The sequence below is a fragment of the Triticum urartu genome, chromosome 7, assembly GCF_003073215.2.
Source record: "Triticum urartu cultivar G1812 chromosome 7, Tu2.1, whole genome shotgun sequence".
NCBI lineage: Eukaryota > Viridiplantae > Streptophyta > Magnoliopsida > Poales > Poaceae > Triticum > Triticum urartu.
Genome location: NC_053028.1, coordinates 235,727,771 through 235,751,930, shown reverse-complemented (window position 1 = coordinate 235,751,930; position 24,160 = coordinate 235,727,771). Strand labels below are relative to the sequence as shown.

The 24,160-nt window shown below is 45.5% G+C and overlaps 2 protein-coding genes across 5 annotated transcripts; both read left to right on the top strand.

Moving 5' to 3' along the window:
* Positions 1-1,421: 1,421 nt before the first annotated feature.
* LOC125519879 lies at positions 1,422-8,884 on the top strand. Its single transcript, XM_048684654.1, has 5 exons — positions 1,422-1,852; positions 1,994-2,584; positions 4,238-4,645; positions 7,836-8,029; positions 8,357-8,884. The coding sequence occupies exons 2-5, from the start codon at positions 2,089-2,091 to the stop codon at positions 8,600-8,602; spliced, it is 1,344 nt and encodes a 447-aa protein (XP_048540611.1). The 5' UTR covers positions 1,422-1,852; positions 1,994-2,088; the 3' UTR covers positions 8,603-8,884.
* A 5,781-nt stretch (positions 8,885-14,665) lies between these two features.
* On the top strand, positions 14,666-20,239 carry LOC125520247 (protein ROLLING AND ERECT LEAF 2-like). Of its 4 annotated transcripts, none has more exons than XM_048685114.1 (6): positions 14,666-14,838; positions 16,716-16,796; positions 16,884-18,489; positions 18,579-18,796; positions 18,884-19,107; positions 19,447-20,239. In XM_048685114.1, the coding sequence occupies exons 3-6, from the start codon at positions 16,941-16,943 to the stop codon at positions 20,048-20,050; spliced, it is 2,595 nt and encodes an 864-aa protein (XP_048541071.1). In that variant the 5' UTR covers positions 14,666-14,838; positions 16,716-16,796; positions 16,884-16,940; the 3' UTR covers positions 20,051-20,239. The 4 variants fall into 4 exon arrangements, with proteins under 4 accessions (XP_048541071.1, XP_048541069.1, XP_048541070.1 ...); XM_048685112.1 differs by having other exon boundaries at positions 14,666-14,845; XM_048685113.1 differs by lacking the exon at positions 14,666-14,838 and adding an exon at positions 14,893-15,110.
* Positions 20,240-24,160: the final 3,921 nt, after the last annotated feature.

Below are 24,160 nucleotides of genomic sequence, written 5' to 3'. Positions count from 1 at the left end.
AGCCACCAGCATCATGAACCTATTCGGCGCTGTAGGCATCACCTGTGGGCTTGTTAAGCGTGGTTCGCGAAAAGACCACGACAAAAATTTGCGCCATGGGAAATCGATCTCATACCACACGACCCTGTCGCTGCTCAGCTAAACCACTACACCACCAGAATGCTAGTGAACAAAAGCAACACGAATTGTATTAGAACTAATGCAACCGCGCTATTTATTACTCAACCATTTACTGTACCACTTAGATTTTTAAGTTATTTGAAAACAATTTGGAAAATGTCTATTTTATTTAATGAAAACAGTTCATTAAATTTCTAAAAATGTTCATGAATTTCATAAAAGTTCATTGATTTTGAAAAAAGTTCTTATTTTTTAAAAAATACAGTGATGTCATGTGTCTATTTGTCTGAAAAGGTGGGTTGGCCCTTAGGGCAAACGGTAGTGCCAGGTTCCATTGTGACTGTTTGCTGGTGACCTTTGTCCGCTGTAGTACGAGTGACTGGCGCATCGCATCCAATCTCTCATGTCAATGAGTCAGTTAGAAAATAGCTCCAAATGAATCTGAAATAAGTTCATCGGATTTGAAAAAAAATTCACCGTTTTAAAGTTCATCAAATTTAAAAAGAGTTCACCGATTTTGAAAAAAATAGTTATCAATTTTGAAAAAAAGTTCATTCAATTTGAAAAAGTTCATCGATTTTCAAAAAAATCATTGGATTTAAAAAAACTCACCGCTTTTGAAGAAAAGTTCATCGAATTTGAATTTTTTTACTGATTTTGAAATAATAAATCATCAATTTTGAAAAAGGTTCATTCGATTTGAAAAAAGTATCGATTTTGCAAAAAAAATCATCGAATTCGAAAAAAGATCATTATATTTGAAAAGAAAAGTTCATCAGTTTCGAAGAAAAGTTCACGAACTGAAAAACCATGCATTTTAGGAAGAAAAAAAAGAAAAAGGAAAAGAAGTAGAAAAACAAGAAAAAGAATAAAACGAAGTGACGAACAAGTAAATAGGGAAACGAAGAAAGATTCCACGAGGTCGTGAGTTCGATCCCATGCCCGGCAACTTTTTCTGGAATTCATCGAAACACAAACAGTGCAGGATTGCTAACAAAAAGATAATGGGCCGAGCTCAACTAACGCGCTGCAGGCGCCGGTTTGCAAGAAACAATTGTAACCAGCGTGTATAGGGCCGAATAAGATTGGCCCCGTGAAATCCCTCAAAAAGAAAAAAAAGATCCCGTGACTCCTTCATGAATGAAAAAGAAAAAGGCAGGTTCAGGGTTCCATCTGCACGATCAGAAACTTTGCCGTAGTCCTCATCCATCCACTGTTATAATCGCGCGGACGAGACGACAGGCATCGTACCATTCAGCTCGGTCTCCGATGAACCCCTCGCTTTGACCATCCTAATCAAGCCGTAAAGCGGTAAAATCCCCCACCTGATTCAAACGGCGCCGCCTAAACCCCTCCCAACCCCCCGTGGTTAAACTCCGTGGCCGAGAGAGGCCAAAAAGTGGTCGGCGACGCGCCGTGTCAGTTCAAGCCCCAAACCCGCCGCCCCCCTAAACCTCCCCTCTCCTCCCCTCACGAGGCGAGAGAGCGTGACGACGAGGCTCACGAGGAGCGGCAGCAGCGGAGTCAGAACCAGCAGGCGGCGCAGCCCCTGCAGCAGACGGCGGTTGAATCGCGGGGGAGAGGTCGCCGGCGTGAGGGAGGTCCGTCCCGGCGACGCCGCGCAGCCGTTTTTCTCTCCGCCGTCCGGCCCGTCGATCTCGTTTCTCAGTCCCCGCTGCTCTCCACCGGCCGATCCCGCGAGCCCAGGCCGCAGATCGTTCCATTCCGCGAGGTATTTCCGGGCGGCGCCGCTGATCCGCTAGGGTTCTTCTAGCGAGGCGCCCCTGTCCTGTTCCTGTCCTGTCCCTTTCGTTTTATTCTCCGGTCCCTGTCGGTCCTTTGACGCACCGGGCGATTCTCGTGCTGCTTGCAGGGGAGGCGAAAGGGAGCGCGGCCTTTGGACCAACCGGGGAAAGGCGAAGTGGGGAGGGAGAATCTTCGGGTTTCGGCTTTAGGAGCTCCCGGCTCATGGATTTCTTCAAGCTCAAGAAGTTCGGCAAGGCCCGGAAGGGCTCCAGGCGTGAGGGAGAGGCCTTGGAGTGCGACGAGGACGCCAACGGAGGGAATGTGGCTTCGGAGGGCGACATCTCCGAGCAGAATCCTGAGGCGGCCGCAGGGGCTGGTGTGGCCAATGGGGGAGGGGCTGGTGTGGCCAATGGAGGAGAGGAGGTTGGTGAGGAAGAGGAGGACGAGGACGACGATTTCATCACCAACGAGGTGAAGCGGCGGCTCAAGGAGATGAGGAAGAACACCTTCATGGTGCTCATCCCGGAGGAGGAGAATGCTGAGGTGGAGGAGGATGAGGACGGGGAGGAGGAAGAGGAAGGGAGTAGCTCCAGGGAGTGGATGGAGTCCGACGTCGGCGAAGGGTTCCCGCTATGTGGCTTCGACTCGCTCTATGATAAGTACTCTCAGAGAATGGTGGCGTTTGATAAGACGATTACACAGATCTTTAAGGATTCAGGTGAAAAATATAGCACATTGTAGTTTCTTGTATGGGTGCTTAGAGTTGTTGCGTGTTGACTTGAATGCCACATTGCCACGCAATGTGTTTTACTTTGTTGCTGCTATCTGACTGACCATATTAGTTTCGAAGCAACATTTCAGTCTTCATTTCCTACATAACGGCACTATTTTATCCACCTAGAAGTGCACACCATTGATTTTGTCTTTTTGGTATATGGTAGGTTCTAAAAATCTACACGGTGAAAAATATAGCACGTTGTAGTCTTTTGTATGGGTGCTTATAGTTTTTGCATGTTGAGTTGAATGCCACACAATGTGTTTTACTTTGCTGCTATCTGGTCTGCCATATTAGTCTCAAAGCAACATTTCAGTTATCCCTCTATTTTTGTCACACAACTGCATTATTTAGCCCATCCAGAAGTGCGCACCATCGTTTTTTTGGGGGGTATATGATAGATGCTATAAATCTACATGGTGACTGAGCATCATATGAGCTGTGATGATCAGCCACAGATAGATTCTTGTGCTAACTGATGGTTATCATTTGGTATGTTGTCATCTTCGACAGATCTATTGTTTGAACAATTTCATGATTTTCACTTTTTGGTGCTGAGTGTGTGCCTCCATAAAACTTTTGTCGTCGTTCTCCACTCCAAAAATTTGTTGCATACTCATAAGTAACTCTTTCAAACGTCGCTAAAGCACATACCGTTTCTTTTCTGCATGTGTTGCTGCTTATCAGATTGTTAGTTGGGACTTGAGGATGACACGTCCCCTTTCTTGCGTAATACGCTTCTCTTATGTGTGTATAAAATCTTATGAAATTAGATGATTTGTTTACTGCTCTCTAGAGTGCAGATAATCTATAAACCACACCTTTCAACTTTCAAATGGTTGATAACAAACTTCTCAGGGTCACTCAACATCTTGACAAGGTCGCCTAAATCAGCACCCAAATTGGCATCTGCTATCTGCACTCTATGTGAAATAGCAGACAGAATTGACATCTTCTATCCTTAGAATCCCACACAATGTGTTCTATTTTGTTGCTGCTATCTGGCTGGCCACGTTAGTCTTGAAGTACCATGTCAGTTATTGCTCTTCATTTTTTACATAACTTCATTAATTAGCCCATCCAGTACTGTGCACCATTCTTTTTTTGTTGCTTTACATGATAGATTCTGAAAATCTACATGGTGACTGAGCATCTTACGAGCTTTGATGGTCAACCATATATAGATTCTTATGCTAGCCGACGGTTATCATTTGGTATGACAGCAGTTGTCATCTCCAACAGTTCTATTGTTTGAGCAATTTCATGATTTTCACCTTTTGGTGCCGAGTGTAGGTTGCCTCCATAAAACTTTTGTTGTCTTTCTCCTTGTACTTAAAAAAACATGTCGTGTACACATAACTCTTTGGAATGTCACTAAAGCGTGTACTATTTCTTATCTGCATGTGTTGCTGCTTATGTGATTGTTATTTGGGACTTGAGGAAACTTGAGGGTTGCACCTCCTCTTTCTTGTGTAATATGCTTCTCTTATGCACGTGTGAAATCAAATAAGACAATTTGTTTGCTATTCTGTAAGTGCAGATAATCCACAAACCGTTCCTTTCAACTTTCTAATGGTTGATAAACAAATTTCCCAGGGTCATTCAACATCTCAAAAAAGTCGCCTAGATCAGCATCAAAATTGGCATCAACCTTGCGCAGTCTATCATTCAAAAGGAGGGATGAGCTTCAGGAGGACTGTGAGAATCTTCAGCAGCAGCAGAGCGAGGATGACCCTTACCAAATACTCGAGACTGCTTATGTTGCACAGGTTTCTTTAAGCTGGGAGGCTATTCACTGTACCTACATGCACCTGAGTCTGATACTGGCAGCACAGCCGGAGAATCCCACCACCTATAGCTGTGCTGCTCAAGCATTTCAGCAGTTTCAGGTTCTGTTGCAGAGATTTGTTGAGAATGAACCATTTGAGCAAGGTTCACGTTTTGAGATATATGCACGTTCTCGGAGCTCCTTGTCGAAATTGCTTCAGGTTCCCACTTTTCAAGGTACGACACTTGGATTATAGTTATTGCATTTTTTAACACAAATGTATCCTATCATTTGACAATGAAATTCACTACTGATGCTAGTGCAATCAACTCTTGAGTCCTTGTGGCAACTTATTTGATTTGTTATTTAATCTATTTGCATTGCCACATTGCAACTTGTTGTAATAGCTGTCATTTTTTGCTTGGTCAAGAATCAGTGTCTTATTCTTAGTTCTGATGGATCATACAGTGACAACCAACAAACCACACTTAGCCTTCTGAGTTCTGAGATATGTAGTGGGCAGTGACAAGCTCTAACAGTCGTAAATACACATCATGATCGACTATGTGCATTACATAATTGTTTGCCATTGGAATACATCACAAGACATAAGTACATTGCAGATTTAGAAGTACTACTGCCTATGTTTACTTGACACAAGGCCTAAACCGTCCATGAGGCAGGGGCCGTGTGACGAAACTAGACGACTGGGATCTGGATCGGGGGTGGGTATGATTGAGGATTCCTTATTGCAGGGGTGGATGTCGCCATAGATACGTCCAAAACCATCGGGATTTGGACTTATAGGGTTCATACTGCACACGGAACTTCCAATATGGGACAACACTAATATCCTTCGAGCCTTCCTTTTCTCAGCCATCCCTCCAAGATCTAATGCTGCAGGGGCGATCAAAGCTAGCTTCCACTTAAATGCCAAAGTTGACAATCTATAATTTCTAATCTCTGCCCACAATCTCGATTCGATGGCTCTAGTTGCGCCAGTTACCCTCTCCCCTCGTTGCACTTTGTTAGCTCAGTTTGTTTTGTCTCTTTCAAATCTACTTGTAAGGTCCCCCGCCTACCAGCTTTGCAGACTCACCCAATCTCCATACTGGGTCCAGCTTGTTTCATGCTGACTTTGTGCACGTTTTGGAGCCACCGAATGGTCCATGTGAATCTCATAAGGCCATCGACGGGACTCCTGTGAGCTCTGGACTGAGACAAGAGCGAGGTCATTCATTTCACTTTCACCAAGGAGTTTGATAGCTACCCTGACGGCTTGGGAATGAATAGCATTGAAGATACTATATATAGTATGTTGTGACATCATGGCAATTTTACTTGTTTGCTGTATTGGTTTTTATTTTGTCATGTACCTGAAAGATGAACTCTGTTTTTACCGATACATCTTATATCAAATTGTTTTTTTTCTTAGTGATCTAAATGATCTTATATTTCTTTACAAAGGGAGTACATTAGTAAGTACATTCTATCTGATTATGTAGGCTGGTATTGCCCTTTCATACATGAACGTGGTACTAAGATGTAACAGAAAGATGTATTTTGAAAATACCGGCAGTGAATGCACACAATGGTTTGTGGATACATTGGGTATGAGTAAGTAAACTAAGACGGAGAACAACTCAGATGTCCAATATGATCTAACACTGTTCTGATGTGCATTTGTTGGTATAGTCGGTACTAGAGTAACAGCTTGGATGTTTCAGTGAATAGGTCATATCTTAAATGTCACTTACGGTGAAAGCATGCCTAATAGTTTCGGTTTCAAATGCCACTTATTTTCAAATAAGAAGGTGCATATGGCATTGTTTTTAAGGCATCCCGCTTTGGACGCTTAGGCAACACCATAGAATTTTAACCACCTTAGGCGCTTAGGCATCAAGGTGGTCAGTGCTTGCCTTGGGACACCTTACCACCATAAGAATATTGGTATATGGTTATAATTGTTTCCTAGCACTTCCTCTAGCCCAAATGGATGCAGTTTGGGGTTTCGTTCAGTCAAAATTTGGCTCCCAATATCTGTTCAACTGTTTAGTTTGGATACATGAATAACATACACTGTCATTTGGTATTGTTTGCGACAGGCGTAAATTCGGTCTTATGAAGTAACTCTAAAATTTCGTTTGTTATAAATATAGTACAGTGGAATTTACTGGTCAAAGATCACTTTGGGAGCCATGTTGATATCCAGGAAGTTGTATCTGAAAAAATGGCGTGATAAAGCTCATGCTTGTACGAGACAATGTGGGTAGCGAGATAATTCTCATATTGTTGTGAGGCTGCATGATTCCTACTGTTGATAATTGCTATGTGTATGCTGTTCTATACATGGAAATATGTCCCCCATAAGTACAAGCTAATTTGCAACAGCTTCAGTTATTCTTACTTCCCTACAGTCTTAATCATGGTGGAAATTGTTAAGCTTTACTATGTTGTAGGGGAATGGTTGGTAGATCTCAGACATCTTGTTTATACTTATACACACATGGATTGTATTTGTCATATCAAATGAGATCATACTGGGTCCCTTTGCGTTATTTTGAGTGTGGTTCTCTTTGGCTACTACTAGGTGAATAGGACAGTAAGTAGATTATCATTGAATGGCGTACACATAATGCACATGCTACAAGCCAATTAAATCTTCTGTACACTGGCACCATTAATGGTTGATAATGTACGGTTGGTGAATCTGGGTTCTTTTCTGTTTCGCATTCATCTGTGGCCAGTCAGTTTTGTAACATCATTCAATAACTTGGATGATGGAAACACTTGAACCCTAAGAGCCACATGTTGCCTACTTTTAAGATCCATATATATGCTCAGCGTATGACTAAGTGGCCAAGAGAAGTTTAGGAGCTGTACCTGCAAATTTAAGATTTGTCAATTGCCATGCCCATGAACTTCCTCATTGATTGCATATAAATTCCAAGAATTTTGTCAGTCTGGACTGGCTGCAGGACTTGGTTAAAAGTTCTATTAAGTAGATGCTGCAGCTAATGTGTTAGTTGGAACAAAGTATTTTACTTCCATATAATGCTTTTGCTAAATGAGCGATAGATTCTTACTGATGTAATGTGCTTATGTGCAATGTGTGTAAAATCCCGTTGCAAAATCCTTTGATCTGATTTTAATTTGATCATCCAGTAAGGCAAGTCCTGAGTGCAATACTCTTAATGTTTCTATTTTTGCTGCATCGTAGTTCCGTTTCCTTGATATGGAGAAGTAAGCTTTTGTCTGTTATGTTGTGCTTATATTTTAGAGCTATTTTTTCTATCTTTGCATCCTGACTGTCACAGTACCCTCCTACCACTGCTTGTATAACATACTTTTGGCATCTCTCTGTACACTTGCTGCTATACGCATTTTGATATGTCATCGCTTTTTGTTCCTTTTTTGTCTATTCAGTTGCAGACGGGAAAGATAATGCTGAAGACCAGACGGAACCAATCTTGGCACCTGACCTCATGAAATTATTAGAGGAGTGTATCTTAACTTTTCGTGTTTTCCTGAAGAAGGACAAGAAAAAGAGCAGTGTCCTCATGGGCGTTCATGGCCATACTGGAAGTTCGATTCAGCAAGTTCAATCCTCTCTGGATAAGGTTTTAGACTTAATAACTCTCGTCCTAATAAGGCTTTAAAAATCAGTTCAGTTTATTACCGGGTATTTTTTCAGTTCCTTGTCTCTACCTTTCATTGTGTTGGTTAAATATATGATCTCTTTGTTGAATGATAATACTATTAAAATCCACCTATCAGTAGAATGCATTTTTCCTAACGCACCTGTGATGTTCATTGAATATGAAATGAACTTTTGAAGCATATCCTTGCGGGTATGGTAGTTGCTGTCAGCATATGGGCAGTTGAAGCGTTCACGTGATACTGTTTTTTCCTTTCTAATGCGTATATATATATCTCCAAATCCGCAGAAGGAGATGAAGGTGAAAGAGCTGTTCAAGAAGAAAAAGGGATGGAAGAGCAAGACCTGGCCGACCACAATGGAGGAAGTGCAGCTGCTGTTTGCCCTGACGGACATCAAAGTGGTGTCGAGGGTGCTGAGAATGGCCAAGCTGAGCAAGGAGCAGCTGCTGTGGTGCGAGGAGAAGATGAGCAAGCTGGACCTCTCCGACAACAAGCTGCGGCGGGATGGATGCCCTATCCTCTTCCCCTGCTGACGCATTTCCTTTGGCAGACATATGCTAGTTAGTGTTCGTTCGTTTGGCCCCTTCGCAGAGCAAGCAAGCATGGCTGCTTCCTGGGCCGATATATGTACATCTTAGGCTGGAATGTTTATACTAAAGTCAAGTGTAGTACCCTAGCACCTAAAAAGAGATTGGTGTTCCATTCCAATCCAGTTGTGTTGCTCTGCATTAGTTTGGGGTTTTTATGCAGCATGGCAACAGCCTATGGAAACCAGCTGGTAAATTCAGAAATAAACATCTGGTAAATTCCGGACACCGTTGCAAGCTGTGAACGGAAAAAAATTCAGCTGCATATGCAGGTATTGGCACATGAAGAAGGCTTGTCTCATGTTGGGGCTTGGGACCAGAGCTGTGCTGGACCCCCGCAAGCCAGTTTCTCAGCTGAATGGTGGGCCTCCTTTGCAAGCGAAGCTAAAATGTGCCGCGCATCATCACAGCCAGAACCAGCATCAGCCAAAGCTCATGAAGGCAGCAAATGGCTACCACCAAATTCCTGCTGCCACGGCCTTCAATGGTGGGGGTCATCAATGCGGCTGTGTGTGTGTGCCTGGCTGCACTGCATGCATGCAGGCAGTGTAAGCAAACTGATCCTTCACTGTGCCCTGCGATTCATGTGCCATAAAACTTCACTGTGCGTGCAGATTCACATCTCTCTCTCTCCCTCCATGGACCACATTGACATTGACACTGTCACACTAGCATTACTCTTTCCCTGCCGATCCCATTTGGAAACTTTGTTGAGACTTTCCTCGAGAGCCGCATCTGACGGCGATGGCATCTTCCAACAGTAGCCTTAATGGAATTCCTCGGTGTAATGCAGGGCTTGCCATGTACTCCCACGTACCAACTGGACGCAACAGGTCATGTGATGAAGGCAGGAGTAGCCATTCTTCAGTGCTGAGTGCTGACTGACAGAAAGAGTAGGGACACTTTACTAGTTCGATCCTTTCTTATAGTACTAGTTGCTCTACAGTTTTCACCAGTGACAGAGCAGCAAACACAGTTTCTATTTCTCCTCAGAGGGAAGGAAGCAATGCAGGCGGTTTGATTTCATAAAACGACCGTTTTGGTAGGTAACATGCATGAGAAAAAAGGAGTAAACCAAATACAGGACATGGAGTGGAGAAGTACAGATGAACTCATTTTGGATCGTAGTCCTTGTAGCCATGCCACGGGCAGCCGTACCTGAAGCCTTGGACTTCCTGGCTGGCTGGCTGGCAGTGAGTGACTTGTGCGTGCACCAGTCAGTCCAGCTTGCAGTCCAACTAGGCCAGTACGACACACACAGATACAGTGTGCAACAGTACACGCAGTATAACATGAGCAGCAGATCTACTCTACTCGCCGGAGGCACAGTGCCAACACAAGGCCATCATAAACCCGTGCAGGTGCGAGCCCTGGTCTCACTGATGGGGGGAGTAGAAAATAGTTTACCGTCAGCTTTTCTCTTCTGCAGGGTTTTCTTGATCATTTACCCCAGCCGATCTCACAAAAATGCATGCCCAGTCCAGCCCAGTACAGTACTGCACCCACTGGTAAACTGCATTTTCAACGCGAAAGCCGCTGTTAGGGGAAAAGGCGAGCGAGCCCGATCCAATGGATGGCAAATTGACCGGCGGGCCGAGGAGGCTACAGCAGGGGCGCATGTGTGCGGATTGGACACTGCACTGCCGGGTGGAGTTTAGTACTACCACTCCTACTAGTTGCCCTCGCAGATAATTCCAGTCTTTCTTTTCCTCTTTTTATATTTCAACTGTGATGGATTGGCCCACGTTGCACTGATGGAAAGAGCAGGCTGAGATTCTTGCTGCGTCCTCGGGGCTGGGCATTTGATTAAGGGTTGGTTCTGCCCTGTTGTGCTGTGGATCTAGCGGCAGTAAATCGATTAGTTAACTAGCTGGGAGGACACATTTGGCCATGTTTCTGGCAATCATGTCTTCTTGTTCGGGCGATCCACGCGACTTTGGGGAAAGCTTGCTGTGGCTTGTTGCGCTTGTCATTTCTCAGCTTCTACTCTAAACTGGCCAGAGTGATCTAGCCAAGTGCTGGTGTGAGATGAAGAACTGTTATATTGTCTTATTTGTTCTCTTTTCTTTTCAAGCAAGAAATGGGCACAAACATATTAAAATAAAAGGTTCTCATGCCAGGTAAAGACCTTATTTGTCTGGCTTAGCATGCACGTTTTGTGGCATTTCCATGTATAGCGGCGTCTCTTCAGTTAATAACCACCTAAAAATTCCAGCTTCAGAGTTATTAGACGGACAGTTCTGAAAGACTATATTTGTTCTGTTTCTTGCGTTCTCAATTTGCGCTGGGATAATCTATATATTACTACTATCTGAAGACGCATGGCCATTCATCTGCATGCACAGTTCTGTAATGATCATGGGAGATAATAATAACTGATCGAAAAGGCTGTCTTTGAGTGAGAAAACCGGGTGAAAAGTAAGGCCATCTTTCAGCCAGCAGCATTTTCATCTTGCCAAGTTTCCTTTTGGGAAAAAGATTATAGTAAAAGACAAATAAGGATCACAGTTTGCTTGTCGACCTATGGGCAGGGGCATGGGTTTTGGACGAACGGGCAGGCACCAATCTAAAAGCATGCTAGGGCAAGATAAAGGCTCGGAAGGAGCTAGGACATGCGGAGGAATCTTTCACCTCTTTTGCTTTTCTTGGTTGCTCTTCTGCGACAGGCATGCAGATGCATGCTAACAAACCGTGCTTTATCTTTTTTGAAAATTCCCATGCACGCTCTTCTCCTTCTCCATCTCCGTCCCCGTCCATACGATGGAAGAGACTTTCCAAGCCGGTTTGGGGGGTGAAAAAAGAGAGGAAATGTTCTTCTTTGGCAGAAGAAATATCATGTGTTGTGTCATGTCGCAAGCGTCCCGGCTGAGAAAACAAACTTCGTTTTTAACCATGAGTGCACGTACGGAACCTTCTTGTCGTCGCCGTCGCCCTGATAAGCTGATACCGTGTACGTGGAGAGGGCGTGATATTCTTTTCTTACTTTCGGTGTTATTGCTACAAAGCATAGTTAGATAGATGCACCGTGGTGTAGCAGATGGTAGAACAACGAACACATGGACTAGAAGATTATTATTCCTTTATATGCTGAAAAAAAAAATACTGGTGCAAGCCAAGCCACCAGTTAGTGCATGGGCATAAACGAACCTTCATCTGAAATTGAGTAAGCCACAAAAGAAAGATGGGCATCCTATTCTATTCTCTTGGGTCGGTCTTGCTTTTCCACCGTAATTTAATTTATTTTTTCCAAGGCCAAAATTGCGTGTGGGGTACCTTACGCATGCGTATGCATGCATGGCTGCCAGGTGGCACATGCAGTGCTACTACTCCCTGGTCAGAATAATCCATTAATTACTTTTTATTTTCTTTCCCTGGTCAGAATAATCCATTGACGTGCAGGAGGAGATGATCAGGCCGGTTTCTTTTGGTTTGCACTTCGAAGTGTTTGTTAGAGCCTTACGGCATACAGCTGGGCGCCCGCAAACCCGTTTTACATGTTTTACACATTTGGGAGGACCGTCGGGTCATTGATCGGTCATGATTTTTTCATCCAGATAAGCTCTTTAAATGAGCATCAAACGTTCGGACTGACCGGCACCTCTTATATCTAGTTTAAATATTGGGCGGATATGGACCATCCGGGCCTACCCGTCGCGTCGGATCCGACAGCTTGACTCCATCGCAAATTGCATCAAATCCATCAAACCCTTTCTCCTCCTCCAACCGCCCTCCAACCTTTCCCGCGCTCGGAGCCTCGTCGTCCTTCACCCTTGCTCCCAATCCTCACCACCGGTCCCGATCCATCGTCGGAGATGTTGTCCAAGCTGTCCAGCCCGACCCAGACAGCCGCGACGAAGACATGGTCCGCCTCGTCCGTCGGCGGGGTCCCTTTGTCAGCTATGACTTGCAAGGCGGAAAACGTTGCCCGAAAGTTGCGACGACGCCGAAACGAGAGACGGAGGCAGCGACGCAGGGAGGTTCGGACATGGTGGAGCAGCTGTCTCCCCCGCCGCGCCCGTATCCCCAACCCCTTCCATCCGAGCGCCGACGCAGATTATGCCTTCCGCCCCCATTGGGACAGAGGAGGATTCGATGGCCCACTGGCCCACCTCGAAGAGCTTTCCGCCCACGCAGATGCCGCTGGTCGACGTATGTGACTCGCCGCAGCTCGTTTGGGCGCAGATGAGCACGGGCACCGGCAGCTCCAACCATGAACCAATCAATTGGGTTGGACGATGAAATGACGATGTTGTCGTGACGAATGAAAAAGCCAACGTGCCAAAGGATAACTGCTAAGTCATGGGAAACAAGTGAGAGAAGGCACGTGCCTCCCATAACGTCGCGGCTACAAAAATGTCGTCCACATGGTCGGGCATTTTTTTTGGCGAGGAAGAACAAGGAGGAGAGGTACAAACCCATGTTGGGTGCGCAAAAGGAAAGAATGGAGTGGGACCGAAATAGGGCGGAGAAGAAACTCAATATTGAAAGGGAGAAGAGCGAGTTGGAGAAGCAACATGCGGCATCAAATGGGAACTCGAGAAGGCCAAGACATTTGGTGACATAGAGCTTAAGAAGGAGAGGTTGCAACTTGCAGGAGACGCGAAGGATGCGAGAATTATGTTGGCGGACGAAACCCTCTTGGATGAGCATACGAAGGAGTGGCTTGCGGACAAGAAGGAGATCAACGAACATAGAGAGTACGAGGCAGCGAGGGCGGCTGAGGCACGGATGTAGGCGGAGTAGACGAGCAGGACGCATTCCGCCTGCAGCACGACACATTCCGCTTGGAGCAGACGCTCGCCCAGTCATTCGAGGCCATCCGTCACGGATATTGATTTCATTTTGACATGTCCGCTTTGTTGAATTACGATTAAATTTGCTTTGTTTTGAACTTTTGAATTCGAACAATTTGTATCGCATGATCTACGTGCGAGGATCGGAATTTGAGGTATATGGATGTGCGATGCAACATACGAGGGGCCGGCGGACGCGCCCACATGCATATAGGGGGCGGATTTGCCGAGTCCGGTTGTAGATGCTCTTAGATGGCGTTTGTGAGTTTTCTCAAAAAAAAAAAAGATGGCGCTTGTGAGTTTTTGTTTTGTTTTGTTGGCACAACCACAACTGAATCCTCGGCTGGTTAGCTAGGGAACGTGAGAAGCGTGAGGCGTGCAGAGCGGCATGCATGCATGAACCGACTTGACCACCATATACTACTACACTAATACTTAAGCGAGAAGCTTCGTTTGTTTGGCATGAACCAAAACATGGTACTCTTTTTTTTTGAGGGAAAAAACATGGTACTCTTTGATTCGCAAGAATTTAATTTGCATGAATCATAGAGCTCTTTGATTCGCAAGAATTTAATTTGCATGAATCATAGAACTTTTCGATTCGCAAGAATTTAATTTGCATGAATCACAGAACTCTTCGATTTGCAGGAATTTAATTTGCATGCCCGACCCAATTTCCTACACCCATGACACCAAATCTCCCACTAATGCATTGAATTGAAGCCTGGAGATATCGCAGGGGTATCCGGATACCCCCACTCCCTCGCAAGGATCCAAAACCCATCGTCACGGTCATACTTCAGTTCCTAATTTGCGTAGCGCCACAGGTGCTGTCGCATTGCATGCCTCCAAACGCCATGAGTTTTCGCACTCGTCACAAGTTTTCACTAAAAAAAAAACACCCCCCCCCCCCCCCCCCCCCCTCTCTCTGTAACAAGTAACAAAAATGTGAAAATTCCTGCGCGAGAAAAGACAGTTCTCCGAGCCGGAAGTTTCCTCAAGTGCACAAACCAACCTACTGAGCCCGAATTTTTCCATAAAATGGCAGAGAATAAATGAGCAGTAGGGCTAAAAAAAGAGGAAAATGAATGAGTAGGGCATTATTGGGAAATAACAGCAAGCGTAGGGTCATACCCCAATTCATCCACCCGTCCGCCCCCGCTTTTCTCTCCCCTCCTCCTTCGGTGACCTCCCCCCCTTTGGAGTCTTTTGACCGTTGTTGCCCCTCCCCTCGCCTCTCTTCTCTCTCTTCCCCCCTCTGCCACTGCCACCCAGACTCCTCTCTCTCTCTCTCTCTCCCTCCCCACAAATCTTCCTTCGACCCCTTGTTGTTCTTGTACACACCCACCCAAGGGGTTTGAGAAGGTCCTCCTTCAACCTCAATCCCAGGTAACAGGTATAGACCTCCCTCACCTGATCCTATATTTAATCTCTTCTTGTGTAGGTTCGCATTGCCCTGCCCCTCCTTTTGTCCCCACCTTCCCTTTTGTTTTGTTTAATGTTGGCCATTGATGCGGTTGGATGAGAGGTTTCTCCTGTCCTGGGGCCAAAGTAGAGAGAGAAAGTGCTGCGTGCGTGTTTGTGTGCTCGAGAGAGAGAGATGTTCTTCGTCCCTAGAGAGAGAATTTCGTGATTCCCCTCTTTGAGTGCTCCAAGAACATGTACGTATCTATCTAGTAGTATGCGTATGCCCCTGGTTTCCTCTCTCTCCCCCTCCCTCTGCATCCCTCTCTCTGTTTTCCCCTGTCTTTGCTTCACCCACACTTCAGAATGATGTGTTCCTGTACTGTGCGCCTGATCTTTTTCCATGCGATTTTTATTTCGCCTGCTCTTTAATGTGGCCAGACGGGAATTCAGCGGCCGTTTCTTGTTTGATTATTGCTGCTACAGCTGTGGTGCTCTGTTCTCTTCTTTTTTTTACTGCGACAGTTTTGATGTTCTCTTCTTTTCTACGCGAGATTTCGTCGTCTCCGCCTTCCCCTCCTGCATCAGAATCAGATGCCGTGTTCTAGTTTCTTTAGGTTCTGTAGCGGATAACGGAGGTAGTCTAATGCACTTCCCTGTTTTTTACTTTTATTTTCCCTTCAATTCTCCTTGCTTCATCTGGTTCTGAAAGTTTCAGAGCGAGAACTGCCTTGCCTCTGCAAGCGTTGTGTTTTTGGTTGGGGTCCGTAATTTATCCATCTGTTCCGTGCCCTGGTTAAGCAAGATGCAACGAGCACTGATGCGCCTGTGCTTTGTCCTGTCCAGCAAATCCTTAATTTTTCCATTCCCTTCCGTGGTTCCACTCGCAGGTTGGCAAGAGCGATTGAGCATTTGGTTGGGGGATTGGAACTACTAGTAGTACTCTTTCCCTTGTGGGCAGTTTACCAAGAGACAAGTGTTATTATTACCCATCATCATCTTCAGAGCTTTCTTGTAATTTTCTTCTTGTTACAGCATTTTTTTTTTACCTTTGCCAACTGCTTAAGCACCGGAAAATCAGCCCACCATGGAGCTGTGGGAATTTAGTCCATCCAGGGCCAACACTTCTGTTTGCCTGCGGTGTACAGTTGGGCACTTCTTCGGAGGCTGACCCCTCATTTCACCTTCAAGATATCTTTGCATTGTGTTTTTCTGGCTGCTTGTGATTTGTGGACGGTAAAAGATTGTTGTCTGTGCTGATTTCACTGCACGAAAAAAAATGCTGTTTCGAATTCCAATGTTTCATTAGTTTTACCCAGCACCGTCCTGACTCTGTTACCTTCAGTGTACTGAACTGAATTCCAGTTTACTGAACTGAATCCCTATATCTTCAGTGTACTGGACTGAATTCCAGTTTCCCGTGGCCATGATTACGCAAGTAGGCAGTAGGACCGTTTATGTCTTGCTGGGCCAAGGGTTACATTCCTAACTTTCTTGCTTTTTTAGCCCTCGTTTAGGAGGAAGGAATGTCGCTGCTAGCTAACCGAAAAATGTGTAGGGTATGTTTTGTCAGTGGGGTATTTCATTTCCAAAGGGACGTCTTTCTGTGGTGTTGTAGCTCTCGCTGTCTTTTGAGAAGAGAATTTTTTGGGTCTTGTGAGAAGTAGCTGCATTTCATGTTTGATCCCAAGTAGTCAATCTCAACACTCCTGATTGATTGCCTGTTGCTGGTGATTAGCCTGTCTCTGAGTTCCCTTTTGATACACAATTTGATCGCTCATGCTTCTGAAATGTTTGGAATTTGCTACTGAATAAATGTATGGAATTCGCTTCTGAAATGTCTGAAATTTGCCTGATTGTAGGTTGGTACGAATCATCTTCCAATTCATTGGCTTGAGCTGCAATGCACAGGTTGCCAACAATTGACCACTGTACAGTATCAGGTAATTTCTGCACGTACACATGATACTTGGTTTATTGGAGCTGAAACTTACCTGTCACATTCCTTTCTTGTGTTTTGACATGTTAAGACTCCGAAGTTCTGGCCCGGGCATGACATATTCCTGAAAACACAAGGCTCTGGAGACATGGGATGTGCTGCTTCCCGTTTGGAAGATGAGGAGGCTGTCAAGATGTGCCGGGACAGGAGGGACTTCATCAAGCAGGCACTGGATCAGCGCAACCGTTTTGCGTCCTCTCACATCGCCTACATCGAATCCATGAAATGTGTCTCGATGGCCCTGCAGCGGTTCGTTGCTGGAGATGATCGGCACGAGCTCATTTTTGACCCATTCATTTCTCCTGTCAAGCAACAGAAGCCAGAGATGCTCGGCCTTCCTTATGGTTCGTATGAGAAGAGGACTGTTCATGTCGCGAAGTACTTGATGTCAGGACCAAACCCATCAGTGTCAGTTGAAGAGGCTCCACGGCCCGTGGAAACAATCCGTGTTGAGTCACATTACCCTGTGGATGGCTATGGTGGCACAGATAGATTCTTCCCAGCCAATTCCTCACCGATGAGGCCATCTTCTCACTATACACCTTATGACAGGCCAAGCTATGTAGCTCCATCACCCCAGGAACCAGTGAGGAATGCTTATTACATGCCACCTTATGACAGGCCAAGCTATGTAGCTCCATCACCGCAGGAACCAGTGAGGAATGCTCATTACATGCCACCTTATGAAAGGCCAAACTACGTACCTTCATCACCCCAGGATCCAGTGAAGAATTCTTCTTATTACATGCCACCTTATGCTCCATCACCCCAGGAGCCAGTGAGGAATTCTTATTACATGCCACCTTATGAGAGGCCAAACTACGTACCTCCATCACCCCAGGAGCCAGTGAGGAATTCCTCTTATTACACGCCACCTTATGACAGGCAAAGCTATCCACCTGCTCCACCCCAGGATCCAAGGAGGACATCTTTTTACGCATCTCATGACAGGCCAAACTACCCACCCTCATCACCCCAGGAACCAGAATCATCACCGTGGGACTCCTTCTGGAATCCATTCTCGTCGCTGGACAGCTATCCGTACCCGCGCCCTCGGAGTAGCTATGACAATGTGGTCACTGACGATGAATTGGCACGGTTACAGCGGGTAAGAGAGGAGGAAGGAATCCCAGAACTCGAAGAGGAAGATGATGAATGTCAAAAACATGAACAAATGCACAACAAAGAGGGGGAGGGGGAGGGGGAGGATGATGATGATGAAGAAGAATCTGATGAGGATGATGATGAAGAAGAAGAATCTGATGAATGTGAGCATTCAGATGACCAAAGATGTATGGCTTCTAACGAGGCTCGCCCAGGAAAATCTGAAGTCAATGTCAAGCAAGAACAAAAGGGACATCAATCCAAAGGTGTTCAATGCGCAGGCTCATCCGAGCCCCGAAATGCAGTAGATCATGAGATCAAGGCACATAAGAAAGAACTAATGAGGAACAAAGTAGCAAATGCAGAAGAAACCCCAGGTTTCACTGTTTATCTGAACCGAAGGCCAACGAGTTTGGTCGAGGCTATGAAAGATATTGACAGTCAGTTTTTGGGGATCTGTAGCGCTGCTCAGGAAGTCTCACGGATGCTGGAGGCAAGTCGAGCTCAATACTCAACCTCAAATGATCTCTCTGGTACCACTTTTATAAACCAATACTGAAGTTATTATTTAAAATGTTTCAGATTTCAGTCGCTGAACTTCCTCATGATTTTTTTAATGCAGTAAAGATGCTAAACCCAGTCGCACTTTTGCGATCTGCATCAATTCGATCATCATCTTCCCGCTTCCTTCTTGCTTCCTCTGGCTCAATAGATGATCTTTTTGACAATGATACAAGCAGCTGTTACTCTGAAGAATCTTGCAGCACAATGTCTGGAAGTCATCACTCCACTCTGGATAGACTGTATACATGGGAGAAGAAATTGTACAAAGAAGTAAAGGTATGGTCTTTGTCACCGTCACGAACCTATACCAACAGGTCAGTAGAACCGACTAGCGGAAGTCATGCTTGCGTTTGTCACTTGTAGGTGGGTGAGCGGTTAAGACTTGAGTATGAGAAGAGGATGGCACATTTGCGGAACCAGGATGTGAAAGGGGAGGAGCCTTCTTCTGTCGATAAGACTCGTTCAGCGTTGAGAAGCTTACAAACTCGGATGAAGGTGTCAATACAAACTGTTCAGTCAATATCAAGAAGAATTGAAGTTCTAAGAGACGAGGAGTTGCACCCTCAACTTATGGAGCTTATCCAAGGGTATGCTTCTGCTCACCATTGAGAAGTTTTAGTACTCCCTCCATTTTTATAAGCCAACATTTCATAAATAATATGTTAATTGGTCAAACAATGGGCATAATCCAATCAAGTAAGAGTAGATGATGGCCAGCCAGGCAGTCACGACTTAAAATGCCACAGTTCCTATACTTGGAATTTACTGATGATATGATATGGCTAAAATTTTCAGCAAACAAAGGGTGAATAGCTGTTGGGTTATTGATCATAGTAGGCATGCTGATGTAGGAATGCACGTGAATTTAAGGGATCTTGCCTGATCGTAGCCTTCGATAATAACAGAGCTGTTGTTGCATTGTGCAGACTGTCGCGGATGTGGCGAGCCATGGCTGAACGCCACGAGGCTCAGAAGCGGACCATCGACGACGCCAAGCTTCTCTTTCTCCAACACCGCGCATCGGCGGCGACCACCGTGGCTCTCGGTCCTCCGGAGGCGACGACGCCGCCTCCCGCCGCCGTCGCGCTCGAGTGCGAGGTGCGAGCCTGGCGCGGAGCCCTGGACGCCTGGCTGTCGGCGCAGCGCGCGTACGCGCGCGCCCTGGCCGCCTGGGCACGACGCTGCCTGGGCATTGGCGCGGACGCCGCCACGCCGCGCACGGTGCCGCCGGCATTCCTAGTGTGCATGGAGTGGGGGCTCGCCGTCGAAGCGGCGTCGGAGGCGCGGGTGATGGACGGGCTGGACTTCTTCGTGGCCGGCGTCGGGTCGGTGTGCTCGGGAGCTGCCGCGGGCATGGAGGGCATGGCGGGGCGCGTGCTGTGCGCCGGCTTGGGAGCCGTCACCGGCGCCATGGCCGAGTTCGCCGCGGCATCGGCGGACGGGTACGACGCCGCGGTGTCGGCGGCGGTGGCCGCGCGCGCGCCGGAGGGCGTGGAGGAGGAAAACGCGGGAGGACCGCCGCAACAGTAGGAAATTCCGCAAAACCGTGGATACTTTTTTTTTTGGAGTTGGAACCGTGCCGTTACATGTAGCTAGGAAGTCGAAGCATGCAGTCACATGTGTAATTTTGTAGCTAAAGATGCAATTGCATGGCTGATTATTGGGAGGAATGGTTGCCCCAGTTTATACTAGCAGCAGTAGCAGTGTTACCTTAGTACCTTACCCCTGGTGGTTTTCGTCGTATTGAAGTCTGAATGGTTTGTGGTATTCTGATTTTCTTTTCTACTGTATAAGTGCGACGTTAAGCAGTTTAGAACATTTTTAGATTAGTTTAGAGCATCCGCGGAGGTTGCGTGAACGGTTAGGAGCGGCAAATATTTAGAAGGGTGTGGAGTCAACTCAACTGAGATTTAACCAAGTCTCAGTCAAGTGACAGAAGATATAAAAAAGAAAGAGAGAGAAATTCAAAGAAATTTTTGCATGGATCTCCACGTAACATCTCGAGAATATAGCATGGATTGAGATTTAACAATCCCGATAATAGAATCGCACGATTGCAAGTTCAATCCCGTGGCGGAGGTGATGATCATGGCTGCCCCCCCTAGCATCCTAGGTTTCTCATGCGTTGTGGCGACCTTGCAGGAATCCACCATAGCCAATCTAGGGAAGGACATCCCGCCCTCTCCTATGTCGGAGTAGTGCCCTAGGGTTAGAAAATCTTCGCACACGGCGAGTGTGCGTCACCTTGGCTGCATCTCTATCGGCAACATCGAATTCAGGGGTAGCAGGATAGCGGAAGCCTCGACAAAGAACATAGGACCTAACCCAGCAACAAAGATGATGCTCTTCTCCAAAGGATGGAGATCACGGAAGAGGAAAGGGAGGTGCTGGATCTCTTGGGACTAATCGGAACGCCCACATGTGAGATGCTTTGGGCGATGATTCTTAGGGTTTGTGTCTGAGCTTCCTTCAGCCATACGATACTTTTCACCGCCTTGCAAGTGGCTGGGGGGGTGCTCAAAGCAGGTCAAATTCAGGCCCTTGGATGACTACACAATCATAACTGAGTTTCTATGCTTTGGTAAGTGGAATATTGCAATGCATGAGGACAGTGGTTGTTCAGGCACCAGCCGATGATCATTGAAGAGTATGATGGGCTCATTACAGGGTTTAGTTCAATTCAAATAAAACATATATATTTACCCCTATGAGGGGGCTTAGGCAAGAGGATCCCTTGTCGCCTTGCCTGTTCTTGATTTTGTGGTGAGGGTTTTATTTAGTTTTCTAGCACATGAGGAGGAGATTGGCGGTATCCAAGGGCTTAGGGTGTGCCGTAGTGCACCATCAGTTTCACGCTTGTTATTTGCTTATGACTTCCTAATCTTGATGAGAGCGGATGCGTCGAATGCCACGACACTCCCGAATGCTCTAGATATGTATCGTGCAAGCTTTGGGTAGTTGGTCCGCAATGCAAAGACCATTGTTTTTTTTCCAGCCCTAAGAGATGAGGTATGTGCATAGCTTGACACCGGCTCAGAGGCATTGACTGATAAGTATTTGAGATTACCACCATTTTGACCGTAGTGATTGCTTCCAACATCTTTTTGATAGAGTCTGGGCACTTAACAATGGTTGGCTATCAAAGATGTTATCTCTTCGCTGTGGGGGGGGATGTTATCTTTTAGTTGGAAAGAGATACTTCTGAAGGTAGTTGCATAGGCAATCCTAGTCTATGCTAACTGTTTTTAATATCTTGAAGAATACATGTCAGGCTGTGTGTGATGCTATTGCTAGATTCTGGTGGGGGTGGCACTCAAGGTAAACGAAAACTGCATTGGAAGGCGCGGTGGAAAATGTGTGTTCCAAAAAATAAAGGTGGCATGGGGTTTGAAGACTTACATTGTTTCAAAAAAGCAATGCTAGCAAAACAGTGTTGGAGATTATTGTTTGAACCATAATCACCATGTTCTCAGGTCTTCAAGCTAAGTATTACCTGGATTAGGACTTATGTAAGGCTATGTTGAAGAACGAATCGTCATACACATGGCGGAACATTCTATTTGGTTTGAAAACTCTTAAGCATGGAGCTAATGGCGACTTAGAGATGGTGCGACGATTAATTTTTGGAAGGACGATGGACCCCAATGAGCCATGATCACAAGATAATTACTCATGGGGGCGGTGTTTGTTACAGACAATTCATGACTTAATTGATCCAATTTTAGGGAACTAGGATGAGCAAATGATCGAGGATAATTTTGGCCAGTTGACGTTGTGATAATTCTTCAAATCCCTCTACCTTCACATGGTCAATCAAACTTTATTGCATGGCAATTTACCAAGTCAAGATGCTTCACCATGTGGCTTGGAGGAAAAAAATATAGATCGAGGGCCATACTTAATGTGGGAGAAGGAAGGATGGGTCCACATCTGGTTTGGAAGTTTTTCTGGGGAAGACATGTATCCTCGAAAGTTCATATTTTCAACTGAAGGGTTTTGCGCGACATAGTTCCCTGGTGTTGGACGTTGGCGAATCAACGTATTAAACTCCAGTTGCCTATACAGTCTATTGTACTGATCGGGAGGATCTCTGGCACATGGTTTTTATTTGTGACAGAGCTACGGAGGTGTGGGAGGAACCTGGTCTTAGGGACTATACTGAATCAGTTGTTGTTCAAGAGCTATCTGGGGAATGATCCTTGAAGAGTTGGTATGTATTGAGCTCCCAGCAGGAACGGGCATCCCAATTGTAATGTAATTCATAGTATCATGGTGGCATGATGGTACATCTAGTGGGATTGTTGCAAATCACCCATGAGGTAAAAATGCCCCCTGTACAATAGGCTTTAAGCATCAAGGGGATTGTGGTGAATGCGTTAGCAACATAGGTAAAGGAACCAACGAGGCAAATGAAGTGGATTGGACCGACTTCACGAACTATAAAACTGAATGTTGATGCTAGCTTCCATCCAGAGTCTGGTGCGGCGGGAGCTTTGCTTTGGGACTCAAATGAGAAGTTCATTACTGCATATTGTTTACATTAGGAGTTCTCCATGGATGCCTTGATGGAGGCTTTCATGTTGTTCGAGGGGCTGCGCTTGGTAGATGAGTTGAGGATTTTACTCGGTGGTGGTAGAATATGACTGAATGGAGTTTGTGCATGCCATCCTAGATCCTTCAGAGTGCCGTGCTTCGGGGTCAATGGTGATCGATGATTTCCCTACATTGTTGAGTTCTTTTGGCAAGGCAACGATTGCACATTGTGCCCGAGAGAGCAATGTTGTTGCACATTCACTAGCTCGAGCAAGTTATAAAGAGAAACTTTCAAAGGAACGACGTGAACATCCTCCTGACATTCTAATCCCATCTCTTGCAACAAACATGGCTATTGTTTAATTAAGGCTGACATAGTTAAAAAAACGCATGATTTTAGCAATCTAGAAAACTCAATTTGGAATTTACCTTTAAGATCTAAGCCCAGGAAAATTCTTAGCTATGCTTTGGCTTGGCTAAGATAATTGTGATAGATTGAGTGTAATTTGAGAGAAGGAATCTTGTCAAAGGTGTGGTTTGAAGCAAGAACTTACTTGGTTTTAATGGCGGACTCAGAGATTGAGGTTAGCCAGGGCGAGGACGATGACAATGCTTGATAGCTTTGCAGTCGCTAGTGATGAGTAGGTGAGGTAGCTTGCTCCGTTGAATAACCTGACAATAACCCTTGTTTGCCCCAATCTTGGGTCGGCCACTGCTTGATTGGTTAAACTTTGTACCGTTACATCTTTTGCAATGGAACCTGGCCAAATGGCTATAATGCCATATGAAGAGAAACCTGGTTAAAATTTCCAAATTTATTGAGCGTGTCAATGTGTTTTACAATATATGGTTAGAAACTAGACAACCTAATTCTACACAAATATGAATTTATAGGAGTGGCTCCAAACGAGGCCCACATAGATCTTGTTGAAGCTGTAACACCCTCTAGAGTTGCTTATACCATATTTGAGACTTTAGACCGGGAGTTCCATGAAAAAAGTTTATAAGAATCCTTCTAATGGAAGACTGCAGAATTCTATGATTCTTTTATTTTGATACCAAAATGAAGTAAGCTAAGTCACATAATCATTTTTCCTGAACTAGCAG

Bases quoted from the DNA above. Each gene is read 5' to 3' on its own strand.
- LOC125519879 (XM_048684654.1), top strand. From the start codon at position 2,089: ATGGATTTCTTCAAGCTCAAGAAGTTCGGCAAGGCCCGGAAGGGCTCC. The intron at 2,585-4,237 runs GTGAAAAATATA...CAAATTTCCCAG, and splicing joins ACAGATCTTTAAGGATTCAG to GGTCATTCAACATCTCAAAA. The intron at 8,030-8,356 runs GTTTTAGACTTA...CCAAATCCGCAG, and splicing joins TTCAATCCTCTCTGGATAAG to AAGGAGATGAAGGTGAAAGA.
- LOC125520247 (XM_048685114.1), top strand. From the start codon at position 16,941: ATGGGATGTGCTGCTTCCCGTTTGGAAGATGAGGAGGCTGTCAAGATG. The intron at 18,490-18,578 runs GTACCACTTTTA...TTTTTAATGCAG, and splicing joins AACCTCAAATGATCTCTCTG to TAAAGATGCTAAACCCAGTC. The intron at 19,108-19,446 runs GTATGCTTCTGC...TGCATTGTGCAG, and splicing joins CTTATGGAGCTTATCCAAGG to ACTGTCGCGGATGTGGCGAG.